The 25892-nt window shown below is 35.1% G+C and overlaps 3 protein-coding genes across 3 annotated transcripts; 2 read left to right on the top strand and 1 right to left on the bottom strand.

Moving 5' to 3' along the window:
* Nucleotides 1-9414: 9414 nt before the first annotated feature.
* Nucleotides 9415-13288, top strand: LOC142621702 (ribosome biogenesis regulatory protein homolog). Its single transcript, XM_075795042.1, has 8 exons — nucleotides 9415-9757; nucleotides 10349-10499; nucleotides 10877-10928; nucleotides 11098-11226; nucleotides 11479-11596; nucleotides 12512-12695; nucleotides 12790-12903; nucleotides 13010-13288. The coding sequence occupies exons 1-8, from the start codon at nucleotides 9669-9671 to the stop codon at nucleotides 13154-13156; spliced, it is 984 nt and encodes a 327-aa protein (XP_075651157.1). The 5' UTR covers nucleotides 9415-9668; the 3' UTR covers nucleotides 13157-13288.
* Nucleotides 13289-16433: 3145 nt separating this feature from the next.
* On the top strand, nucleotides 16434-20197 carry LOC142636258 (adenine nucleotide transporter BT1, chloroplastic/mitochondrial-like). The gene is made up of 3 exons (XM_075810414.1): nucleotides 16434-17459; nucleotides 19236-19397; nucleotides 19513-20197. Exons 1-3 carry the CDS (start codon nucleotides 16881-16883, stop codon nucleotides 19984-19986), a joined length of 1215 nt encoding a protein of 404 aa, XP_075666529.1. The 5' UTR covers nucleotides 16434-16880; the 3' UTR covers nucleotides 19987-20197.
* Nucleotides 20198-23362: 3165 nt separating this feature from the next.
* LOC142613305 (uncharacterized protein At2g34160-like) lies at nucleotides 23363-25676 on the bottom strand. Its single transcript, XM_075785611.1, has 5 exons — nucleotides 25296-25676; nucleotides 25091-25139; nucleotides 24078-24140; nucleotides 23925-23989; nucleotides 23363-23663 (listed from the first exon to the last, which is right to left on the bottom strand). The coding sequence occupies exons 1-5, from the start codon at nucleotides 25413-25415 to the stop codon at nucleotides 23568-23570; spliced, it is 393 nt and encodes a 130-aa protein (XP_075641726.1). The 5' UTR covers nucleotides 25416-25676; the 3' UTR covers nucleotides 23363-23567.
* Nucleotides 25677-25892: the final 216 nt, after the last annotated feature.

The following is a 25892-nucleotide window of genomic DNA, read 5'->3' as shown; positions in this document are numbered from 1 at the left end:
ATTTCATAAACCAAGTCTTGAAGTCATACGAGCGATATGTTATTGTCAAAGCACACTTAAGCTAAGACTTTCAAGCTTTCTCTTTACTAATTCATCTTTTTTATATATCGCTTAAACCATTTCAATCCTTCAAGTTTTTTATCAAAATATTTTCTTCAAGTTGTTTGTGCTAATGCTTAGCCATGACTATCGTTTACTAATATAAATCATAACTATACTAGGGGACAAGGCGAAAACCTTCTCGGAGCATCCAACAAAGAAGGAAAGCCGGACTTGATTTCCTCTCGTTAAAGTCGTGACACGTTCACGCACTCTAAGCCATAACAAGCTCACACATCCAAAATCATGGTCGATCGAGGCACACTAAGCCATGACATGCTCATATATCTCAAGCCGTGACAAGCGCATGCATTTGAAGCCAAGCCAAAGCTTTAATCATTCTTGAATTCAAGATTATGCTTGAAGGTGGAAGTGCCAATGTTGCCATCCTCAAGAAAAATTTTCTTGTCACTCAACTTTTGCAAGGAGAATTCTTAAGTAAGCCTAATAGTAGGAGGCTCGGCACACACCTTTGAAGAATGTTTTGCTAGACCTCGCTCTAGATATTGATGTCAAATAGCTCAAAAGCTTGAAAATGCAAAAATGGCGAGCCGTAAGTCCGACTGTGAAGGGAAGGAAGGCTTCGGCCAATAATCAACAAAGCGAAGTTCTAAACTTCCATTTCAACCCAAGAACCCCTCACACGCTAAGCATATGGGAGCCGCAGGTGATTGACTTATTTTGGAGCAACAATAATTGGTTTAACACCAAATAACTCTTGGCGATGGCATACCATTGGTTTGACATTACCAAATTCACTAAAAGTCGCTGCACTTCCAAATGCACTCCAAGCTTGTACGCACACACTTTATAAGCATTCGAGGCATGAGAGCCTCATAGCCTTTTATACTCGGGGGCTTGATCTCATCGGACCTATCCATGCACCCTTAAATGAGTACATTTGGGTCTTTGCCACCACTAAATAGTTCACTAAGTGGGCGGAAGCAATTTGACTCAAGAAAAGTGATGGGAATGGTCGTAGCCAAACTCATCAAGAAGCATATCATTTGTCGCTTTGACGTCTCGTTCATAAGCGACAACAATATATCTCGCTTATACCAATTTTCGAAGGCAAGACCTATGAAATACTAGGAAGCCAACGAACTATAATGTTATCCAAGCATGGTGAGATCCCTACACGCGAAGGTGCAATGCCTTCAATAAGGTAGGGAAAGCCAACGCTTTCTTCTAACGAGAAACCTTGCGAAGCGGCAAGAAAACCAATAAATTACTCTTACGGCAAAGCCTCTACATGTGAGGGTAAAAAATACTCTCAATAAGGTAGGGAAAGCCAAACACATACTCTCTTAATGGTAAGCCCTATCAAATGGCTAGGAAGCCAATGGGATGTTTTATTATGGCGATACTCCTACTTGTGAAGGCACGACTAGCCCTCAACAAGGTAGAGAAGCCAATGCGTCCTCAAAGGAAATCCCTACCAAATGATTAGGAAGCCGGTGAGATGTCATATCATTCATATGTGGCAAGACCTCTACTTGCGAGGATGCAATGCCCTCGACAAAGTAGGGAAAGCCAACATTTTCTTAACGGCAAGCCTTACAAAGCAGTAGGGAAGCCAACATAATATCTTATTATTCAAGCGCCATGATGCACTACATGTGAGGACATAAACATCCCTTGAAAATATGGAAAAGTCGATGCAATAGATCACTACCTCATTGCCACATGGTAATTTGTTATACATGAGGGTAAAATTCTTCCTCAAGAAATTAGCAAGCCTGTGCATTGTATGTGAGAACGCAATCACCCTATGAAATGGTAATGAACAAATGCACCATGAGCCACAATGCGCAAAAACGCAGCCCATATGTGTGGGCTTTTTAAAACTAACGAAATAGCAACCTAATATATGTCGAGAATAAGTGGACTACCAAGCGGCGAGCCAAGCTTATATATGAGGTGCTATCTGTGAAACCAAATCTACCCGTCAATAGAGCACTAAAAAATGGTGCATAGACAGCGAGATGTGCGCTTAGCCAAAACCTTTTCGCAAAGGCATGACAACCAAGCAACATGTCTACTAACTTGTCCTTGCAAAGGCAAAGCCATATTCGCAAGCTATCCAATCAAGCACAAGTAATCTTCAAGAGACTAAGTGCGCATAATCTATCAAAATTTTGCTATTCAATCATAAGATGTACATGATCTTTCCAAGCAAGATTTCCGCAGCATACAAAAATGCTCATAGTCATACAAGGGCTATTTTCACAGCAAATCCATGCTCATAGCCTATCGAAGAAAGGTACAAGCTTATTCTCAAGATACAAAATACAAACTATTCACATCCTTGAGGTACAAATCATTATTTTCATTCCAAAATCAAAATTACATTTTGAAACATCATATATGCGTCTCTTTGTACAAAACACAAATTGTGTCTACTAACCATGACAACATAAGTTCAAAGTTTCCATAAATACAAGTAAAAGGAAGCTGCTCCATATATAAGTGGGCTGTCCACAAAGGCAAAATATAAGAGAAAGTGTCTCCAAGGCAGCAACCTCTATTACACATTACAACCAATCCAAACTTCCAAAGTCAGAGGCTCAATACAAAACAATCAGCCTATCCTCAATCAAGTATTTAGTTACACTCTTTCGTTCAAACAATTGCTCTTTGGCCAAAGGAACAAACCAAGTACAATGCATTTTCATTACCACAACCATTCTCTAGGCAAGCTCCATGTTTGTTGATATTTTCCTTACCAAGCTCAACCAAAGAAGCCTTGCAATCCACTTAAGGCAAGCTAGAAGTGATGAGACTAGACAAAAGAGACTCAATTTCAACTTTGCACCAACTTCTGATGTTGTCTCTTAATATTAGAACTTAAAGCAACTTGGCCCTGCGCACAGACAGTAAGACGACACATTCATCAAATGTCCGACGCCAGCAAGAGACAGACCAAAAAGGGTTCAAAGTTACTAATAGTGATCATGGTACCATCTATTGCAGCTTTATTTTGCTGTTTCCAGCGACTTCAACCTTAAAAAACGATGTATTGGCAATGAGATTGGCCTCACGAATGAAGGTCCCAACGATGGCACTGCAATTGCCTAAGCCAAAATCATCCTACAAGAAACCATAGTATGATGCGCTCAATATACCATTATATGCAACCAAGAAAAGAAAACAAAGAAGATATGTGACTTACCAAGTGAGTTACAAGTTCTCGCTCAACAATGGTGTAATCTCCCAAAGTACGTTATTCTATGTAAAACGGATAAGCACCACACTCAGCAACTCCTATCAGCATGACAAGAAGGGGCGGCAGCAAGTGTTGGCTTCCCACGACAGATTTTATGCTACCAAAGAAATTGTGCTTCGTCCTCAAACAAATGGAGCTAATGTCTATGCGCTATCTTTAGTCCATTGACAATTATATAAAAGGAATAGTGGCTGCGACATCACCACAAATGAAAGCATCTTGGCATAACTATGTTTTACTGAACAATATCTTTTATAGCCACACAACAAAGAAGAACCTCCCACTTGCTTACAAGTTGCGCCATTAATCACTTTTAGTGTACGCAAATGCTATTTTACAAGGTATCATCTCATGCCAACATGGTCTATTTTGCCTTATCAAGGCCCAAGATGCGAGGGCTGTTATGGATGGGCAGCACTAAGATCAAAGAACAAACACTCTATGGAATCATCAATCTCGGCTTCGCCAACAATTTCTGGTTACAAAGCCGTGGAATGCATGCCTTACTCTCAATAGCATCAACACTTAGTATCTTACAATGATTAAGCAGTTATGCAAACAACCCAATAACTCATTCATCGGCTCACTCAACCACCTTGCGCCCCTGCACTAGAAATTCACGTTTCATTCCTACACTTCATTTCAAGCTTGCTGAATCAAGGAGCGACTACCACTCGGTGACTATCACTCTCACTTGCGTTCGTCGCAAGAATACAATACAGGGGGCTGCCAACCAATGTAGTAGCTATGTCACACCCCATACTACATCGCCAAGTGATATCTTCGCTCCATTCTATCTCAAATAAGCTGTCCCAAGACAACCAGTAGTATCGCTCATGACTACGACTTCATCGAAATTAATCTTGGCAAACACGATCTCACCAAATTGGCCAACAATAAAGCTACTAAAAAATTGAATCATCCTCAATGTGTCGTTTCATCATCATCTCCCAAATTTACAACAAACAATGGGGACAATTTACTTGCAACACAAAGTCAAGCATAGCCTTATTGCAAACTAATTTTCATGATTATCGAAATCAAGGGGAATCAGCTTCGACATGAGCTTTGGCTTCAATGAGAACAATGGATCAACCTCATGAATAGACGCAATGAAACTATCATTTTTTCAAGGAAAAGCCACCCTACAAATTGAATTGAACTACACGTTCAACATATCAACAAGCACAACCAAGGCATAGTGAACAAAAAAAAAAAAAAAAAAAATTAGCTCACCAAGGTGGGCATCACTCATTCGCATTTATTAAGTTTGCTCAAAGAATGAATTCAACACCTTGTCGCAATGTTTGGCACCATTCTCCTACAACAAAACCTTGATCCTTATTGACGAAGTTCTTTTCTCTTCACCATTGGCACTGCTTTGCCAACATCAATATCGAGACGTCCCATGGCCATGAGCGGCGAACTGTCGCAAACCTCCATTGACGTCATCCACGATCTCCTCATTCGCACCGCCTTCATTCGACAATTGTAGTGGAGGATTAAAGGTGGGTGTTGCAAGACCTGATGAAGCTTGAAGGGTTTGATAAAAAAGAAAAAAAGAAAAAGAAAAAAAAAGACTTAGAAGATCTTGAGAAGCAGAAGTGATCTTTCTTTCCTGATGCCTCTACACACTTCTTCTCTAAAGGAAGAAGCTTACAGGTCCTCTCCCGCCAAGAAGCCCCAATCCTAAATCTCTCTTTTATTCTTTAGGAGTTGCGAAATGGAGGGGAAAATGGGCCATTAGCCATAATTGCTCAAGAATATAGTTAGTAGGTATTGTTTTAAAAGTTAATATAATACTAACATCTCGAGTCTAAGAGAGTCGATTTTGGGGGCCAAAATCGAGTCTCAAACACTTGATTTCCATGGTCTATCACCTCTGATGTGACATTTTATCCACGTGGTGTCCACCTGAAAATCGAGTCTTAGAGACTTGATTTATAAACCGAAAAAATTTCAAGTCTCTCCCAAAAAGAAAAAAATTTAAGATTTCCTAGAAACACAATAATCTTAGCATAATCAGATCAGAGCTCACCTCTCAGCACAATCTCACAACATTCAGATTAGAGCTCACCTCACCTCACCTCACCTCACTTGGGTCTCGCGACCTGGGTCGCGCGCCTGGGTCTCGTCGCGTAGGTCGCGCGCCTGGGTTGGCGGCGATGGGCCTGTGGTGGCTGAGCTTGTGCAGGAAGCAGATGGAGAGGTAGTGAGGAGAGAGACATGGAGAACATATGCACAGAGGAAATGAAACTCAGAAAAAAAGAAGGAGAAGGAAAATAAGAAAAAACAAAATGAAAGATATAAATCGAGTCTCAGATACTCGATTTTCAGGTGGAGTTAACGTGGAAAAAATGCCACATCAGACCTGATTCGACCATGAAAATTGAGTCTTTGAGACTCGATTTATAGGCCCAAAATCGAGTCTCTTAAACTCGAGATGTTAGTAAAAAATATAGTTTATAAACAGTACCTACTAATTATAATATTTAAAAATTAATGTTAAATTCCCATTTTGGCCCGAAATGGAAGAGGTGATATTATGCACAAGATGGCGTGTAAGTGGAGGACAATGAAGTTTGAAAGAGAGAAGAAGGGCATGTTTGGTACCCATCCCAAACTCATATTTTTACATTTTAATCAATGTTACACACATTTTCACACACATTTTTATCTACATGTATTTTAAAAAATTACAAAAATCTCATCTCAAACTAATCTACCAAAGTAGCGTGTAAACTAAATAAACCAAATTGATATATATCTTGCAAAATGGAGAAGTGGCGTGATGTTGTGGAGAGAAATAAAATAAAATAAAGGAAAGCCACTTGGAAAGAAAAGTCAAAGGCCATAATATGGCAAAGCAAAAGTGGCATGGGCCTTCGCAAATCTGAGGCATTCTCCACAATTGGTATTAGGAATTTTATTCCTAAATATGTTATTCCTACAGAAAGTAGTGCAACTTGCTATTAGAAAGAATTAATGTGTTTGCTGAAGCGAAATTAAAGAAAATGGAAGTGGCGTCTTTAGCTTACATCTGAAGAGGAAAGTGAAACTTTTTGGCCTAAAAGCAAAGCAATTGGAATGGAGCAAAGCTAATGCTACATGTAGGTACATGAAGAAAGAAAGTTTGAAAGTCAAAGGCCACGTATACATTACAAAGAAAAGAAGCTTCACGTCAGGATCCTTAACAAAATAATATAAAGAATTGATGAAATCATCAAAGTAGCATGGAAGCTGATATGAAGAAATGCTAAAATCACCGTGGTGGTCATGGCATTCATCCAAAGGAAAAAAAAAAAAAATTTAGAGCTAGATGTGGACATAAAAATCAAGGAGCATTCCGGGTTGAAACTATCATTTGGATACAACTCAATTTACTTAGACTTCACGATCCATGAAATTTCGACACACAAGCTTCTTTGATTCGAGAGTTTTCTACAAGTGGACTCCACGAGCCATGATATATCTACGAATGGATTTCATCAACTTGTATCTTCTCAACAAAAAAAAAATTAAGCATTTGGGTAAATTAATTCCCAAACTCACAAAATTTTCAAGCAATGGGAAACATCAACTACTCACACGTATGCCGCAAGCGCCACACGTGCTTGGGGGCTAATGTTGATACCCATTTTCGCGATACATTTTATACAAGCCCAATTCAACCAAGCTCGACTTCATTGTGGGCTCAATTCATGTATTATATTTTATTTTTATTCTTTTAAGCATGACCCAAGCTCATGCAATTTATTGGGAGAAATTGAGGAAGTGTGGTTTAGAGGGTATGAGTCAATTCCTTTCGGACATTTTGCATGAGTCCAACACATACGTGCTACCAAGTGGGCAAGGGACACTGGTAGCACCTTAGGCTCATGGAGGAGGTCTTATACCCAAGATTTTCACCTCAAAAGAGTTTTTATGCTCTAGGTGATTGTGCCCCTAATTTTCAGTCCAGCTCCATTTTCCACACCAAAACACAGCTGAACCTAAACTAATTAGCTAGCCTATTGTAGCCACCAAATGCAGCTATCAAAAGCCTACAATGACAAGGAAACAATAGATAATAGAGTCAGCCACTTTATTTCCAAAATCATGCTAAAAGCATGCTAAACTCTTCCCTAAACAAAAGCAACCCAAGCCAAAACACCAAATTAGTATCATGGTGGATAAAAGCCTCTTCCACTACTCAAAAACCAGTCACTTAGAGCACCTCAAGTTCAATACAAAAGACCCTAATCAGATTCAAAAGAAACCAACCAAGTTCTACCCACATACTTGAAACTTCAGAGCAAAACTCATTCAGCCGGTCAGCATTCTCACAATTCTGAACTTTAGGGATGGAAATATGGGTACAAGGGAACCTTCCCTCTCTTCCTCATAACCTCTCTCAATTTTCTCTTCTCGGTGACTATGGGTCAAAGTTTCAGATCTGTTGAACCACGTTTTCCCCATAGAGCTAAAACATGAGAGTCAAAATCCACTGAACCAAGAAACATTCTCACGATTCCGAACCTTAGGGGTGGAAATATGGGTACAAGGGAATCTTCCCTCTCTTCCTCGCACCCTCTCTCAATTTCCTCTTCTCGGTGACTGTGGGTTGAAGTTTCAGACTTGTTATGTTTATATGATTTTTTTGCACTTTTGTTATTAGCATTTTGATTCTCTCTTGTCAAAGCACCATTAGCCTTTGTTTTCTATACATCGTGAATTTTAGGCTTGATTCTCCACAAATAAACACTTCTAAAGAACCCAATGAGAGATTTGGGCTAATATCACATCTTTGGCCCTTGTCGCAAAAACGTCCCCGACAATGTTATATCAAGTTTTTTCTTAATAATTTTTTATTTATATTCATATAAGAATGTTACTAATTAGAACCCTTTAAAATACATGTTGATAATTGTATATATAAAAAAAAATGTTGATAATTATAGTGAAATATCAATACCAAAGCCTCAAAAAACAGATAGCTACCATAGACTTTATTAAAGAAACACGTCAATGTCTTTTTTGAGGGTTTGGTATTGGTATTTTACTATGATTATCAACATGTATTTTAAGAGTTCTAATTGGTAACATTCTTATATGAATATAAATAAAAGGTTAAGCCTAAAAAAACTTGATATAACATTTCTAACACATGATGGATTGGTATGATTCACTACAATTAAAAAACACATCAAACAAGGTTATTAAATTTGATTGACAAAGCTTTGGATTAAAATTAAATTGTTAGACATGTCCAAAGTACTACTTATGATTCTATTTTAATCCAAATTATAGATAATCAAAATATAGCAATTGAAGAAAGATTTGTGAAACTAAATTTTGACTGAATTGTTAGTCAAAAAAATGAAAACATTGTTACTTTAGACAAAACCTTAACACCAAAATTTAAGAAGTCAAATATAACAATTTAAAAATTGTGAACTAAATTAGGATATGACCAAATTATGTGGGGAAAAAGTTTGAGTTTGTAGCCAATGATTACAACTCCACTCAATATCTATAGATATGAATTTTGTAAATACACTATTGATTACATTTTTTTAAAAAAATATGCTCCATATTTGAAAATTTTTCAAAAGATCAAAGTCAATAACTATGTCATCAATCAAATATTTAAATTTCAAGTTTTTATAATATAAAATTATGCATAAAAAATAAATTCATAGATCGAATAATAAATGACATTCGATCAATACAAAATTTGAAATACATGTTAAAAACATAAATAACGTGCAATCTAACTGTTATAATATATATATATATATATATATATATATTTTTTTTTTGAAACGCCAACCGTTAGAATTTCAAAATATATTATATATAGTTATGTCAATTTTTTTAGTAAAAGTTGTCGCCACCGACTACAAACAAGATTTGTCCAAGTTATAATTTCAACCATAGCAAGGTAAATTACTAAATTATAATAATTGTCCATAAATTTTATTATTTTTACAAATGAAGTGCGATGAGGCCAGAATGGCCGGGCTGAGCCTAAAATTCCAAAAACCTTACTCTCTACACTCAGCCCAAAAAATTAAAACCCGTCTGTGAAATATTAAGCCGAGTCCAACCCACTTTACTGTTTCTTTATTCTAGTCTAGGGTTGGTGCTGCTGCTTTCGAAGTTTTGCTTCACCTTAAACCCTAATTTCGATCTCAGCAAAAATCCCTAGCCCCCTTTTCTCCATAACAAAGAAAATGCCTATTCTTTATCTCTGAGATTAAATAAATAAAATATTATTTGTCCCAAACCCAAACCCAAACCCTCTACAATTTTATATTAAAGCTTTCATCTTTGAACACTGTGTGATACACCAAAGAGAGCTATGGAGAACGAAGCGCAGTTCACGGTGGACCTCGGTAATCTCATGTGCTTCAATCCTCACCACCACTTTCCCTCTAAACCTTCCTCCAGGTCTGTTTTTTTTTTAATTGTTTTATATATATAAATATATCAATTTGGCTATATAAAAGGTTGTGTTGTTATTTCAATTGATACGGTTATTAAGCATCTATGTGAAGTTTTTGATTCTGAGTTTTTGTTTTTATTTTCTAATTTTTTGTTATTTTACCAAAGCTGACTTTTTTATTTTAGCTGTTCTTACAACTATTAGTGTGTAAAGTTCATTCTTTCTTTGTTATGGCTAGTATTTGTGGGATTTTTTTTTTGTATTGTTTATGGGTTTGATGCTTGAATTTGATGTTTATAGTAAGTGGGTTCTGTTTGTTTTGACTGAAACAATTTCCGGGAGATTTTAAATTTTGATTGAAAAAAGAATTGCAAATATGTGCCCAAGCTTTTGGAGTACAGTATTCATTGAGATAAGTAAAATATGAAGGTTTCTTGGCAATCATTTGAGGGACTGTTGTTTTTTGTTGAATATTTTTGTGAGTTCTTCGAAAGGTTTTTTATTTTTCGGACACTCATTCCGTGGGAGAGGTAATATATTTGGCTTGAGGAGAGCATAGAGTATGTGTTTTTGACTTGATTTTGTCAAAATTATAGGGAGGAGTTAGTGAAGGAATGTCTAGAGAAGGGCACCGAATTAGTTCAAATTATTGCAAATAATTTGTTCAATTTACCTTCAACTGAATCGGTAGATGGTCCCCTGATCAAGTTGCCTCCACCAACAACAAGATTGCCGAGGGAGAAGCCTGTAAGTTCTTCCTTCTATTTATATTTCTGTCTATTAGCTTTCCAGATATGTGCTACTTCTTTACCATGTAACTATTACTATTCCGTGCATATTTGGTTACATTGAATCTGAATATGAGCAATACACATAGTACTAGTGTGTTGTTAGAACTAAATTGTATGATAAGCTAGTTTATCATGAATGGAGCAGAAAGAAAATCTGTGTTATGTTATACATGATAGTAGAATTTCAATATGAGCAATACACATAGTCCTAGTAGGAATCTGTTGTTCATCTTATCATATTTTAGAACTATATTGTGTGAAGCTTTTGCAGTTACTATTATGTTTATATTGAATAATCACTCAATTTATTATCTCAAATATGTTTTGTTTCAGCTGCCAAAGCCTAAAGCTCCTACAAAATGGGAAGAGTTTGCCAAAGCAAGAGGTTAGTATGTTTATAATCATATGCAGTCTTTATGGATAATCACATATTTGTTTATTCTAGACCTTTTAATTTTTTTCCCCTTCAGCCTCTAATCTCTATTCATTAGATCTGGTTTTCATGGCTGAGGTTAGATGTTCTTGGTTATATTATAATTTGAGATATCTTGCAGGTATAAAGAACCGTCAAAAGGACAAGTTAGTTCTTGATGATCAAAGTGGTACTTGGAAGCGTCGTTATGGATATGATCGTGCAAATGATGAGGAAAATATACCTATCATTGAGGCCAAGATGACTGATGGTAAGTAATTCAACAAGCCCTTAGATTGTTTATAAATAATCAATTGCTGCAATTATAGCCTTCTATTGTACTATTTTTTTAATCTAAAGTGAAAAACAGCTATACTATTTTGAAAAATCATGGGTAATCCAGAGATCTCAAATATAAGTAAATACTTCTATCCGCTAATTTATAAGCTTCAAAATATCATATTATGTCCTTATGTTCTATATTGAAATGACATTATGAGTTATGCTCATCACCTTTATGCAGAGCCAGGGTTTGATCCTTTTGCTAAAAGACTATCAGATAAGAAGAATCGAGTTGAAAAACAAGAGAAAAATCGGATGCAGAACTTGAAACAAGCAGCAAAAGTTGGTAATTTGCCAAGGTATATCCTCTTATCACCTATCTATGGTTCTGAAAGCATGGAAGTTTTCTTAATTGGTCCAATTGTCACATAAATATCAAATTTATTAATTTATGGCACCAGATTCTATTCTTTGAAACTGTTGCTCTCTTCAATTCCAAAAAGTGATGACATCTATATCATATAGATTTTCTTTAATTTATCCCTTCTAGCTTTATGTTTCTCTCTTCTGGAGTACCATTAGATGCTAATCAATGTTTCACTGATAAGATTTAAGACTGAAGTTATGATTATCCAATTGTCAAGGTTGATAGGGCTTATAGACTAGTTAGTTATTCTTGTTGATAAAATGTATTTGATAGGCACCTTAGTTATGGTTTCTTTTACATAATATGAATTTTTCAGATGGTTAGTACATGAGTAAGATATGGTTCAATTGTTTTTTATTTTTATTAATAAATTGTGAAATTTCAAGTTGCCCACATCACCACATCTGAACACCATAAAGCCTTTTCTCCAACTATTTTGATGACAACTGGCAGTGCCTTGTTGAGTATTAATTTAAATTCCTTGTGTCTTTTCCTTGCTGATGGCCTAGCAATTGCAATTGAACATTTATCTTGACCTTAATTGGTGGTTTTCCCAAGTTATTTTTCAGTTTAATCCTGGCCTTTCTTTTCTTTCCTGGCAAATACCATCAGCTTGACAATGCTTTAGGGGTTACTAGTTGGTTTGAATATGAGTTAAATAGGCCTGTATGTTGGGCTTTCATCTTTTGAAGGTTGATTTGAAAATTTTTGGGGTGCTATCCCCAGTCTTTGGAAGAGCATTCTTTTCTTATTATATACTTGTACAAATATGTATATATTTGCTTTAGGAATATTTCTGTGGCATCGTGTATTATATTTGTCTTATATTGCAACGCTGGACCTGCAGTCATGTTCAACTAGCTGCTACGGCTTTGCCTATAACAGGCACTCAGGCTGCACCTAAGAAAGCCAGTAAACATGATCTAGGGAAAGTAGCTGGAATAGCAGTAACTGCAACAGCCAGTGGTGGGAAATTTGACAAGAAGTTGCAAGGAGAGAAGCCTGCACAACAACCAAAAAAATTTCGCAAGGTTTATACTCTTACTTATGTAGATGCGCTTCTCTGATAAAAGTTGTGCTTAGCAATAGAGTGCTACAGAACATTTATTCTTTATATCCTTTCAGTTCTTACCAGTCGCAGAAGGAACGGGAATAGGCTCACAAGAGAGAAGTCAGACTGAGAGAATTCTGAATAGTCTAATTTCTAAGAATTCCCATGAGATACTCAATGTTGATAAGGTAAACTAGGCCATTCAGTTAGAGTTTCTTTACTGGTTAATCTTCAGCTTTGTTAGTATAATAAAATTTTGCTGATCACTTAAAACATGTATTGCTTGGAATTTAGGCTATCTCGATGTACAATGTGAAGAAAGAGAAACGGAAGAATCAGAAAGGGAAGTCCTCATCAACCTCAAGCAAGTTGAAACCAAAGACCAAACCTCAGAAGAAGTTCTCAAAGAAGGGATCTTCCAAGAAAGAAAAGGCAAAATGAAATTAGTTGATTGTAACAATTCCAAGAAGCTTGTAGAGTTTTGGATCAGGTGCTACAAGTTTGTTTATTGGGAACAACTGTTTTGTATAAGATTACTCTATTTTCAGGCAGAAAGTTGCATAATTTGCTCTATTGGTCGAGGCATGACCTCTCTCTCTTTTCGCATACACATGCAGTCTTTGTTGATATGATTTTGAATTTTTGAGTTAAAATTACGTATGATTCACTCTAAAATTCAGCCCCAGTGGGTGAACATCTAGTATCCAGCTCTACTCTTTAGAGGCCATGATACCAAAGAAAGAGAAATCATACTCTCTGTGCAGCTTGCTCTTTATTATTCGAGCTATTCCTGTGGGACTATGAACAAAAACAGCGAGTCCAGCTGAACTCATCTCACACCAGATAATCAATGTAACAGTATTTGCTAGTCACAGCCATCATTGATATCCGAAAAAAGAAATCCCCATCTTCCAGTGATGCTTCAGCTTTAATATACCATGGCTCTTGTATATTTATTCAAGGTATTTCCTCATTAACAAGTCATACTGTCTTAATAGTAGGCTTTTTTATATCCTCAAAAAAAAGAAGAAGGCTTTTTTAACATTATACTAGATATCTGCAAAAGAATATTTTGTAGCTCCAAAATCTAAATAAAAATAAGGGCAAATTACAACTTACCCACCTATAGTTTGACCGAAACTTAAGTTGTTTACGTGAAGTTTGAAATTTGACACTTGACTTACCTGAAGTTAGTTTAGTTAGAGTTTTGTAATTTATTTTTGTTAAAAATAGGGCTAAAGGTGTAATTTTGCTTTATTTTTATATATCTTTTTCAAAAATACAAAAAACATAAAATACAAAATCAAATAAGATAAAAAAAAAAATCCAGATGAACACTTCGCATCAGGGGATTTCAAAATCACAAATAGGTGACTTAAATTTCTGCCAAATCACAATGGGTTAGGTTTATATATATATATATTTTTTTTTTTTCTTGAGAAAGTTGTAATTTGTCCTAAAATTAATTCTTCAAAGCAGTCGGTCATGCATAATTCTTCAAAGCAGCCGGTCATGCATCGCTTTCCCATGTAAGCAGGGGATCACATATTCCACATGTGGTGGCATTATAGTTCTCCCAAAGGAATTCTATCCCATTCTACGTGTGGCACAAAACAATTTTAGAGATCCAATTTTGTGGAATGAATTCCACGTAACCTTTCGGGTTTAGTCCTGGACAAAAATATCAAATTTATCTGAACCTTGTGGCCAAAGTGCCCACGAGGACACTCACTAGCAGACTCGAGACTTTCACTGAAGATTTACGAACACGAAAAACATTTGGATGGATAGATACCAAGAACGCTAGGCAAAACATAGATATCGATTGTGTTTTTAACTTATAATAAATTAATATCTAGCTGACTGTATTTGTTCATAATATCATATGCTATAAATCTATGTATTTATTTGAGATATTTTGTGTGATAGCTCACTCAACACCAAATTCATGGATTGGAATAAGTTTGATACATGCGACTCGATGGTTCAATAAGCAGTCAATTTTGTACTTCTTTGTAATAAAATTTAACAACATTCTAAACATTTCTCTTATTGTTAAAAATTTAGTTTCTATAATTTTCCTTTTCAAGAAATGCAAATTAATGATTAAAATTCCTTTACAGTAGGTGAATACGTTGCATTAAAATTTCTCCAGCCTGAGTATCATCAAAGTTGTTGTTGTTGTTGTTTTATTTTATTTTATTTTTTATTATTTTTTTATTTTTTAGAATTTACCCGGATCATTGATGATAGACGAGTCAAACTTGAGTAATTCTTAAATATTCTCGGAATACGGAGGATAATGCTCCTTCCTCTCACATTCATAATATTGTCCACTCATTAAATTCATAATGGGGTTCACTATAAATGTGAGAAGAGAGAATACCATTTCTTCATGTTCTGGGAGTACTTAAGAATTTTCCGTCAAACGTGGTTCTCTATTTTTTTCCCCTCCTTTTAGCAAAGAAAATAATTTTTTTTTTAAAGTGGCCGGGGGGGGGGGGGGGGGATTTTTTTATAAAATTTTAAAAAATTTAAATTTCAAAACAGGAATACTTATCAATAATTTGAAATTACAAAAATAGATGTAAATCTTAACTTTTTTCAAATTTTGAATTGCCAAAACCTGAGAAGGGTGAAATATATTGTTAGTCTTTTAAACTTAATTTGAGCTCCGTTATTGAGCAAAGCTTGGTTTCCATAGTTTGATTTGAAGACTTTATCTTTTTTTACTTTACTTACAAGGAAAAGAAAAGTTGAATATTATAGTGCAATAATATTTTTATTTTTGTTGGATACATCTTAAAGTGGAGAGAGATTAAGAGAGATTTAAATTTTAAATGTCTCCATTGTAAACATCATAAAATACCATTTAACCTAAAAGTCATTTACAATATTATAATTATGTTCATAATTGAAGAAAAATAATGATATTACTATTTTTTCAATAAACCAAATTTAAGGACCACAAAAAAAATAAAGTATCAAAATCATTACAAAAACAAGTGATTGATACATAATAAAGTAGTTTTAGTGATATGCCCCAAGTGAAAGCATTGAAAGAATTACAAAAATACTATTTTTAAGTGACAAATTATGGTTCCCGTTAACTCAATTGGTAAAGTCTCTTATAGTTAAATAAGAAATTTGAAGTTTAATTCTTGCCTACATTAAAAACTGATTAGTATCTTAGTCTGATAATAAAGAACATAATAATTAAAAGTAAAAAAATATGTAAAATCAGTATTTCAAAATACGTCTTAATTCGTAATTGATGGAGAATAATATTTCATATTAGGAAAACAATGAGTGTTTTTTTTTATCTTTGGAATAAAAACATTAAATTGAACTATACATTTTTTTTAAAAGAATTATTAACATGTAATTTTTTTTTTGAGGAACATGTTGTAATTTATTCATAATAAAAATAATGTTAGTGTTGAGTTTATGTAAATTGATGTTACTACTTAGTACTGACTACAGTTACTACTACTAATAATTGGGTATTTGTGAGATAAGAGGATCACATACATTAAAAAGAAAAAGAAAAAGAAAAAGAAAAAGTCTGATACTTAAAAAAAAAATTTGGATACTTTCTAAAATGAAAAAAAAAAAAAAAAAAACCTTTTACGTTACTTTAGGTCAAAATCTAAAAGCAGTCCAAGTTGTAATTCCGCCTCCAAGCTGTAGCTGTGGAACCCGCTCAAAGCTTCTCATCAGTAACACTTGACTTCTCTTGCCCACAATAGACAGCTTTTAAATAGCAACGCATCATACAATAAGCCATGTAGTGTTGAAGATCTCGCCACCCTCTCTTCTCTACTTTGTTTTACAGAGGCAGAGACAGAGAGTGTGTAAAGAAACACACAGATACCCCTGTCTTTTTCTTCACCAAAAACATCTGGTAATCTCTATTCATCGAATATTCCAATACCTTTATTCTCTTTTCTCTCTACAGCTACCATTTTTTTGTTCATATTCTCACAAATATTCGTTTCTTGGTCATTTATTTTGAAGCCCGCTTTATAAAGTTGAGATTTTTGAATACCCATTTGCTTAGAATCGTTCTTTTTCTTCTCAAAATTCCGACTTTTGTAATTTTATAAGCAAAAGCTTTTCTGGGTATTTTGAAAAACCCTGAGGAGAGTTACTCTGTTTGGTATTCATGGGTAGAAGAGAACTGCCAAGTGTTGCAAAGGGTAATAAAGATGTTGTGGTTTTGAGTTCTGGAATTAATATTCAATGGAGTCCTCAAGAGAGTAGTTTTCGTTCTGGTGGCTTATTTGCAAGTGTTGGTCAAGCAGGGATGGGGGTTGGGATTCCACCAAATCCTAAGAGTACTAAAGATAATGGGGTTAAGTCCCTCTATAGCACTTCACACATGATGTTTGTGCCAATGGTCGGACCGGGGCTTAGGTTTAATGAGATTTCGGATATGACTTTTGAGGCAGTGGATGTTGGAGTGGAATTGCTGGTGAAGAAGATAAAAAAGGGTGGTCTTAGACTGAAAATTAAGGTTGGTAATACATCACTGAGGAGGTTGATCAGTGGGGCAGTCGCGGGTGCGGTATCAAGGACTGTGGTTGCACCACTGGAGACAATAAGGACTCATTTGATGATTGGGAGCTTGGGACACTCGACAACTGAGGTGTTTCAAAATATTATGGAAAGTGAAGGATGGAAGGGCTTGTTTAGGGGAAATTTTGTTAATGTGATCCGGGTTGCTCCGAGCAAGGCTATTGAGGTGAGTCGTGCTGTTCATCATTTTTAAAGTTATATATTTGGATGTTAATGCACAGGGTGGTATTTTTTAATGTTATATTCTGGTAGTTGTTTTGGTTGCTAATTTTTTTTAACCATTACCTGTTTGTATTGATATATGTATGATTTATTAATTATTATAAAATATTGACCTGAATTTTGGGTATAATGTGTTGGCTGTCCTGGACATTTTGTGTTGGTAAAGTTTCAGCTTGAAACTCTTGTTAGATTCAGTTGCTTGTTTCATTTTGTCTTGGATTTAGAATGGTAATTTATTGTTTGTGGTCCAATAATATCTTAACCCTTTTGTTTGATAAGAGTAACCTTTTCGGAATCAAAGTGATAGCCTTCTTTGGGTTTGCAGTGCTATTTAACCTCAAAGTACCAATGTCCTGCTATGGCACTGGTTGATGCTCTACCATGCTTGCCTTTGGGGATCATTTATCTTATTAATATGACCAGGGCAGTCACTTGTTTATCATCATCTTCCTGCATTCCTATTCTCGTATTCTTGGCCACGCATTGTCTTTTATTTTATTTTTTTATATTTGACTTGTGACATTATTGCATTAAAATCCTATCTAGCAAGGATCAATTCCAACATATCTGGTTGGCTTTTTTCATACCAGTTTTTTTTCATTAGTTCAGGATAATTCTTCAAACCCTGCTTACATTTTCTGAATCAGTCTATATAACTATTTTGTTCCCCGAAAAGCAAGAGTAAAATATCGCATATATGCCTTTATACTCCTCTCATTCATTTCTATTCTCCCTTAAAAAATCAACTGGATGATGAAATCTCTGCTCTGCATCAAATAATTCATATTCTGTACAAATTTATTGTGGTCTAATGATATCATATTCAATTTGAAAACAAGGTTCAAGTCCTGATAGTATATTTATTTCTCTTATTTTCTAGCCTTTTGTTTATATTTGATTGGAGCACATTCAGCAATCTAACAACTCTGATTGTGTTGTGGAAAGATTCTGAAAGCTTTTATGACATCAATGCAGCTTTCATTAATATTAAATTTTTTATTATAATAATTATTATTTATTTATTTTTAGCATGGTTAGGATTTCCTATCACTACCCAAACCCCTCCCTTCCCCTTCAATCCCTAGGTAAGTACCTAGGGAGGTGCCAATAGACCATCTATGTGGTCATGTTTTAGCTGGGGAAAACATTGAGAAATTAAAACAGCGAAGAACTTTTAACAGACCTTCTAGTATTGTATTTCAAGTAATTGGTAGAACAAACCCAAATAATGAGAAAAAGGTTCTAGCCATAGTCTATACATTTAGAAAACCCTTCGATGAATGAAACACAGGAAACTGTTCTTCACATGCCTGTTCACAAATGGACTCCTAAAAAGATGCCTTTACTATCACTCTTACTCTTAAATAATAAAATAAATCCAAATATGTAAAAAATAAATAACTAATTAGAGTAATCTATATGTGAGTCACATTAAGTCTCCTTGTAGAGATAATCTTACAGAAATATGTTAAGTGACACACCTATGGTGCCAAAGGATTGTTTTTGCCACATACCAGCAATTACATATCTGTCAACTTCTATTTGAACATGTTATTGTTTATTTATATTAATTTATGAAATCTACCTTGGTCCAACGGGATTGAGGCTCTCATTCTGAAATTGCAATATAGTACTAGAACTTTGAATATTTTATCATGATATGTTAAATTCACCATGTATGTTTAACACTGATATATTTCTGATTGGAAAAATTCTGCAGTTATTCACTTTTGAAACAGTTAGGAAGCACTTGACTCCAGAACCTGGGATGCAGCCCCAAATCCCTATTCCTGCCTCATTAATTGCAGGTGCTGTTGCTGGAGTTAGCTCTACCTTGGCTACATACCCGCTTGAGCTACTCAAAACCCGATTAACTGTCCAGGTAACTCAAGCCTTAAAAATAAGTAAGGAACCTACTACAATGTCTTCCTCTTCAATATGAATTCATTTTAAAATTCAAATCATATCCTAATAGTTCTTTGTGTGTCTAATTGTAGAGAGGAGTGTATAAGAATCTGTTGGATGCACTTATAAAAATTGTGCAAGAGGAGGGGCCTGCAGAATTGTATAGAGGCCTCACCCCAAGTGTAATTGGTGTCATCCCATATGCTGCAACTAATTATTATGCTTATGATACATTACGGAAAGCTTACAAGAAAGCTTTCAAGAAGGAGGAAATTGGGAGTATTATGACTCTTTTAATTGGATCAGCAGCTGGTGCAATCTCCAGTACTGCAACTTTCCCACTTGAGGTGGCTCGCAAGCATATGCAGGCTGCTGGAGCTATCAACGGGAGACAGTATCAAAGCATGCTTCATGCTCTCGTGAGCATATTTGAAAATGAAGGGCTTCCAGGTCTGTATAGAGGGTTGGGACCAAGTTGTGTGAAATTGGTCCCGGCTGCTGGGATATCTTTCATGTGCTATGAGGCATGCAAGAGGATACTGGTTGAGAAAGAAGAAGATGATTAACCTTAGAAGAGGCAGACTTTATTATTACCTTTTTGAATAAACAATAGATGATTTGAGTTCTAACAGTTTCTAGATAGGGATAACTAAGGTTTATTGCCTGCGAAATTGGTTCACAGGTCACATATTACATCCATTTTGCATTTCTTTTTATTACAAGGATGTAGCTCAAGAATCTCCATTTAAGATAATTTGAGTGAATTTTTTTACATTATATAAGTGTTTTTAGAATTGCCAATTTGTTTCAGATCAGATGTTTAGCCTATTTACTTCAATGTAAGACCAATTTACACAATTTTTAAATCCAAGCAACGGTTGCTATTTCCCATCACCCTGAGTCCCTGAGAAGGCTACAGAAAGTGGAAAGTGTGGCCACACGCTCGTGGTTGACATTTTTTTAGATTTGGTATTTTGATCAGGAAGTCAAGGTGGAAAAATGAAACTCAGAGAAGGGTCCCAAACGATACAACTTGAATGAATTATAAATTCCATTGTCTTAAATCTTAAAGACCTCATTTGGATTGCAGAAAGTACTACTAAATAGCTCCAGTTGAATTTTGTTATTTTAACAAATCCAATACGACACCGGCTTTTCATGCAGTGAAGAGCTGAAAGGCATGTAAGTGGCTTTTTAAAACTGTGGTCCATTCAAGCATCCAAGGGGTCGTTATTGCCATTTAATAGACTTCAAATTTCTGATTAAATTCTTTAGAATCCGTTTTCTTGAGACAATCTCAAAAGACTTCGTATATACGTATGGTTATTGCCAATTAGTTGCTTACGCAATCAGTCGGTTTTGAATTTGTAATGTCACCCTCCAACTTACTTCTGAATGACATGTTGCCATTTGAACCAAAACTAATTGACTACTCCTCTTTTTTTTTTTTTTTTGGCTAAAATATAAAATATGGGCTACACAACAAAATATAAGTTTACAAGGTAAAACTTAAATACATTATCTTGGGTGCAGTAAATTGGGTTCTTAATTGAATTTAAATACTAGGTTGTTTTGAATTTAATTATTCTTGGAAAAATAACTTTATTCATATCTTATTAATCAATGTAATCAAGTGTTTGAATTTAATTGAAAAACCTGTTTTACCTAATTTGCAACTATGTTATTCTTACACAATAAAATTTTGGTTGCTACAAAAATTCACAACAATTTTATTGCACCGCCGGATTTGCCTATCACCTCACTCACATTTGGACCCACTACAATCTGTAATTAATTTTTTTAATGGCCCATTTGTAAGGTGGAAAGCAAATTTAAGGGGTGAAATTGTTGTGACTTCTAATATGCAAGGGCTGAAATTGTTGAGAATTTTTAATGTGAATCTAGCTTTACTCATTTTTACACTCAAACCAGCTGAAATTATTATTATTATTATTATTATTGTGAATTATATATATATTTTTTATGACAGTAGGATGTGCCAATCTATACTGTTTTGTTTTATAAGCCTAAATAAAAGAGTTTACTAGTATTCGAGCAAATGCCACATTTCCACATGCTTTCTCATTATCTCCACACAAGTAATCCTTTCTTGGAAATGCCATTCGCCCACATTGCATGGCCAAATTTGCCATATAACCCTAAGTTTTAAATATATTCCTTAGTTAGTATCATTTCAAAACTTATTAGCAATCTAATATCTCGAATCTTTTAGACTTGAGTTCACTGTAGCAACTTGAGTCTTAGAAGCTCAAGATCCATGTGCTGGCTGAGTGGAAGAAAAATGAAGGAATCAATGGAAAACCATCACTAGAGCTTTCGCCATCACCACTTGGAGCCTCTGAAGAGTTCGTTCAATCCGAGCCGAGGGGTTTGGGTTAGGGAGATCTAGGTTCTTGGGGATTTGGGTTAGCGAGGTCTAAGGTTGCCTTCTTTGTGGTTTTTGTTTTTGATCTCTTGCTTAGCTGTTTTTGTTTGATCTCTTTGGTTTGTTGCTTCATTGTTTTTGTCTGATCTCTCGAGTTTATTGTTTAGTTGTTTTCGTTGATGTTGCATTGTTTCTTTAGGATAAGACTCGAGTTCCACGTGGATAATTTTCCACCTTAGCACAACTAGCACATAAAACTCGAGTTTTTGAGATTCCAGTTGCTAAAGTGAAATCGAGTCTAAGAGACTCGAGATGTTAGTTTCTTAAATAGTTTTGAAACGATGCTAGCTAATGAAATTGTTAGCATTTTGGTGTTAAATTGCAAAAATATCCATTTCATCAGTGAGCAGTTAAGACTGTTTTTAACCACATTGAGATGGACTAGAATTGAAACCACAAAATTATACCTTGGGAAGATAACAAGGCAATCAAAAACATATGGATGATTTGAGGGATGCCCATCCTGTTTTGATGGTACCCTTTTTCTTAAGGGATGAATTAAGAATCATATCCAATTCCAATGAGTCAATTAAGAAACATATCTAATTTACAAACAATGCAACAAAATACCAATAATTTGAAATTATTTAGAAAAATATTTTTGTTTTTAAAACTCGATTTTAAGGAACTCGACATTAACAAGGTTGAATTTTATACATATTTTGCCATTTAATTTTTTTTTGAAAATTTAAGTAAAGCTCAATATTGCTAATATCAAGTTCTGCTTAAAAATATACATAAAACTTAATTTTGAGAATATTGAGTTTTACAAAGAACTTGATTTTGTAAATATCAAGTTTTAAAAACATGACCATTTTGCTAAATAATTTCATAATGAGAGCATTTTACTACATAGTTTGTAAATTTGTTTATGGAGACAGCAAAGCAACCTCCTAAAAAGATTACGTTGCAATACACTAATTTTTAATTAGACGAGGTGTTTGATTCCAGTCCCCATGGATGACGAAACATGAAGCACGGTATAAGTTTTGATCAAACCAGACGCATTGTATTTTTTTTTTCCCAGGGAACTTCAACATTTCATGGACATCAAATCAAATCACACACACACACACACACACACACACACACACGTAACAAAAACAGTAAAAAAAAAAAAATCAAACCCTCTTGCTCTTTGTTTGATTTACTAAATAGTTGTACTTTCCATACATCATAGTTTTTGATCCTTTAAAGGCTTGTTAATGCACATACTGTGTACCCTATTTTCAATTTATTTTAATTAAGCATTTTTACTTATCAAAAGTCGTTCAGGAAACTCCCCCAAAAAAATAAAAAAAGTGTACGTATGCGTAACTTGAAATTACCAATTACCGAACCTACCCATGCTGAGAATGTAGATGCAAAGCACTGACCCCAAATCAAATATCCAAATATATGGAAAGCACAATTCTACAATAATCTTTCAACTATGATGATGCATATTATAAACAAAAGTGTCAAATTAGATATGCTTGACAAAATAGAAGCCAAAATTTAGATAAGAGAATCAACTTATGAATAGCAGACAGTTTTGGTTTCTACACTAGACAAAATTTTCACGGAAGGTTATCAAACTCCTCAGGATCACAATGTCTTAGGTACCTACAAATCTCCTAAAATAAAATTGACAATTAACTGCATTCACCAGTATTAGAACAACAAGAACAAGCCAAACCAGACACTACAAAACAAACCCATTCAACCTTGCTCTTCGGCCTCTGCAGCTTCCCTCTCCTCTGCAGCAGCCGCCATCAATTCATCAAAGTTTTCAGTCTTCCCCAGCAATATTTCAATCTGAGAGCACAATAAACCATTACCCATCAGCTATCAACCTCTCAAAGGGAGATTGAAAAAAGAATTCACTATTGACAATTACTATTTGGTGGGAAATTCATCATAACTACATATCAATACAAAGAATACATTGCATGTTGTGTGTGTGCATGCACACATGTGCATGTTTCACTTTCACCAAATTTGAAGTAAACAAGATGATTCGTGTTGGGCAAAGTATGCCATACCAATGGGAATCAAGACACACAGCATTAACTTTACCTTTGCTTTTTGGATGGGTCGTCCCCTTGAGTCATCCTTAATATCAACAGTTGAGGTCATGATCTCTGCAGAAAGTGAATATTATTTTCAATGAGAATCAAAGTTAATTGTAAGCTCAAAACATTACAAATACACATGAAGACAAAATCTTACTCTTCTCAACAGCCAATCCATTGTTTTTCAAAATTTCGGCTATTGTAACGACTGTGGCAATAGCTGCAATCATGAAAGATACTAAGACTAGTCAGTTAAATGCGAGGATGCAACAAAACTAAGACACAACCTAACAATAACGGTTGCATACAATTATCCATACAGAAAGAATTTCAACAACTTAATCTGAGCCAAGCATAGCCACATCAGGTCTGTTTACTGTTTATCAACAGACATGGAGTATTAACACATCAAGTAAGCTAACCATGAATTCCTAAGCCATAAAGGGAACCACTCTGTAAAGAAAAGAGCCTCACTTAAAAGACCACTCCCCAATGATACTAACATATAAAAAGGCATATCAAATGAACATGAATGCGTATATGGTTATTTTAAAGAAATCAGAAGCAGCAAGAAAGGATTACAAGAACAAAGAAGGATAAGTCTGGCCTTCTGACAGCACAAAGAGAATGCTTAGAAGTTAGGAACACCTCCACTGAATCTGAGAAAATTTTCTAATTTTTGATAATTCGATAGTTGGGGTCAGGGGGATTTGAACCCTGGATGTACTCTCTGTTGTAAACAAGAAGGTGCCAACGAGTTGAGCTACAAGGCTCTTGGCTAGAAAATTTTCTAATTCATGGTATAAACAAATTACAATACTACTTTGCTTTGCAATCAAAACTACCTAGACACCAACCCCACAACTACAGACAAATCAGAACTAGAATTCACATCATATTTAGACAACTAAATCCCAGCCCTACACACCTCCCCATGGTAATCTACAATTAGATTAGGTAAAAGAAATGAAACTGTATCTTGATCAAACCCAAATAAACAAACAGCTAGTAGTTAATAGTTTCCACATTTACCAACTCATATACAACACTTTGCAATTAATAAGAATACATACATTTATGAGTTATAATGACATACATACAATTACACAGAACCGCCATTAGATTTGATTAACACGAAAGCTGGGATATGATAGGTGAATGAAACATTACCCATTCCAAGAGCAGAGAGCTCAACCTCGTTATGCTGTTGCATATACCTCTGTAAACACAATTGAAGACCAATTACAAAGAGGCAAATCATGACCAGCATTACAATTAATCCCTAATTTTTTTTAAAAAAGTACTAATTTTGGCACCAGTATAAAATACCCAAAACCCAGATCGAAAAGAATAGAGGTAGTTTGAGAGAGAGAACCTTGGCGAGATTGACGTAGAAGAACAGGGGTTTCTTGGTGTTGGAGACTTGGATTCGGTTCTTCTTGTGGGAATCTCCGACCAGGTTCATGGCGTTCACTCCGTCCGTGATTTCTTCCATTTAGCTCGACTGAGTTAAATCCAAACCCTAACCCTAGTTTTCTTTTTTTCTTTTCTGTGTTCGAGATTTGTACTGAAGGGAGGGAGAGAGAGAAAGGAAGGCCCGAATTTGACAATTGACACGCAAAGCGGGATGGATAGGTAAAGCTATCGAATATATGGGCCTAAAGGCCGAACTTTGTCTTCGGATTAAAGGGTAACCTACCTTAGAAGTACTCAACTGCCCTATTATAGTTTGTTTTTGTTATTTATTTATTTTTGGCGAAAATGCACTTTTGGTCCCTACATTTTGGGCCGATTCTCATTTTGGTCCCAAAATTGATTTTGTTCCTATTATCGTCCCTAAAAAAAGAAAATCGATTTTATTTTAGTCCTTGCCGTCAGCCCACTAACAGAAAATCCTACGTGGCTAACGGAATGCCATGTTTGCACTGACGTGGCACTAACGTGTCAATGACGTGGCATTAAAATATCATTA

This window comes from Castanea sativa, chromosome 1 (genome assembly GCF_040712315.1).
Source record: "Castanea sativa cultivar Marrone di Chiusa Pesio chromosome 1, ASM4071231v1".
In the NCBI taxonomy this organism is placed as follows: domain Eukaryota; kingdom Viridiplantae; phylum Streptophyta; class Magnoliopsida; order Fagales; family Fagaceae; genus Castanea; species Castanea sativa.
Note: the sequence above shows the minus strand (reverse complement) of the source record. Positions and strands in the feature narration are given on the sequence as shown.

What these genes read in the sequence shown, in the direction of transcription:
- LOC142621702 (XM_075795042.1), top strand. Translation starts at nt 9,669, where the DNA reads ATGGAGAACGAAGCGCAGTTCACGGTGGACCTCGGTAATCTCATGTGC. An exon ending in CCCTCTAAACCTTCCTCCAG is followed by an intron (nt 9,758 to 10,348) that starts GTCTGTTTTTTT and finishes TCAAAATTATAG; the next exon opens with GGAGGAGTTAGTGAAGGAAT. An exon ending in AGAGTTTGCCAAAGCAAGAG is followed by an intron (nt 10,929 to 11,097) that starts GTTAGTATGTTT and finishes GATATCTTGCAG; the next exon opens with GTATAAAGAACCGTCAAAAG.
- LOC142636258 (XM_075810414.1), top strand. Translation starts at nt 16,881, where the DNA reads ATGGGTAGAAGAGAACTGCCAAGTGTTGCAAAGGGTAATAAAGATGTT. An exon ending in CTCCGAGCAAGGCTATTGAG is followed by an intron (nt 17,460 to 19,235) that starts GTGAGTCGTGCT and finishes AAAATTCTGCAG; the next exon opens with TTATTCACTTTTGAAACAGT. An exon ending in AAACCCGATTAACTGTCCAG is followed by an intron (nt 19,398 to 19,512) that starts GTAACTCAAGCC and finishes GTCTAATTGTAG; the next exon opens with AGAGGAGTGTATAAGAATCT.
- LOC142613305 (XM_075785611.1), bottom strand. Translation starts at nt 25,415, where the DNA reads ATGGAAGAAATCACGGACGGAGTGAACGCCATGAACCTGGTCGGAGAT. An exon ending in TCTACGTCAATCTCGCCAAG is followed by an intron (nt 25,140 to 25,295) that starts GTTCTCTCTCTC and finishes TTGTGTTTACAG; the next exon opens with AGGTATATGCAACAGCATAA. An exon ending in GACCCATCCAAAAAGCAAAG is followed by an intron (nt 23,664 to 23,924) that starts GTAAAGTTAATG and finishes TTGTGCTCTCAG; the next exon opens with ATTGAAATATTGCTGGGGAA.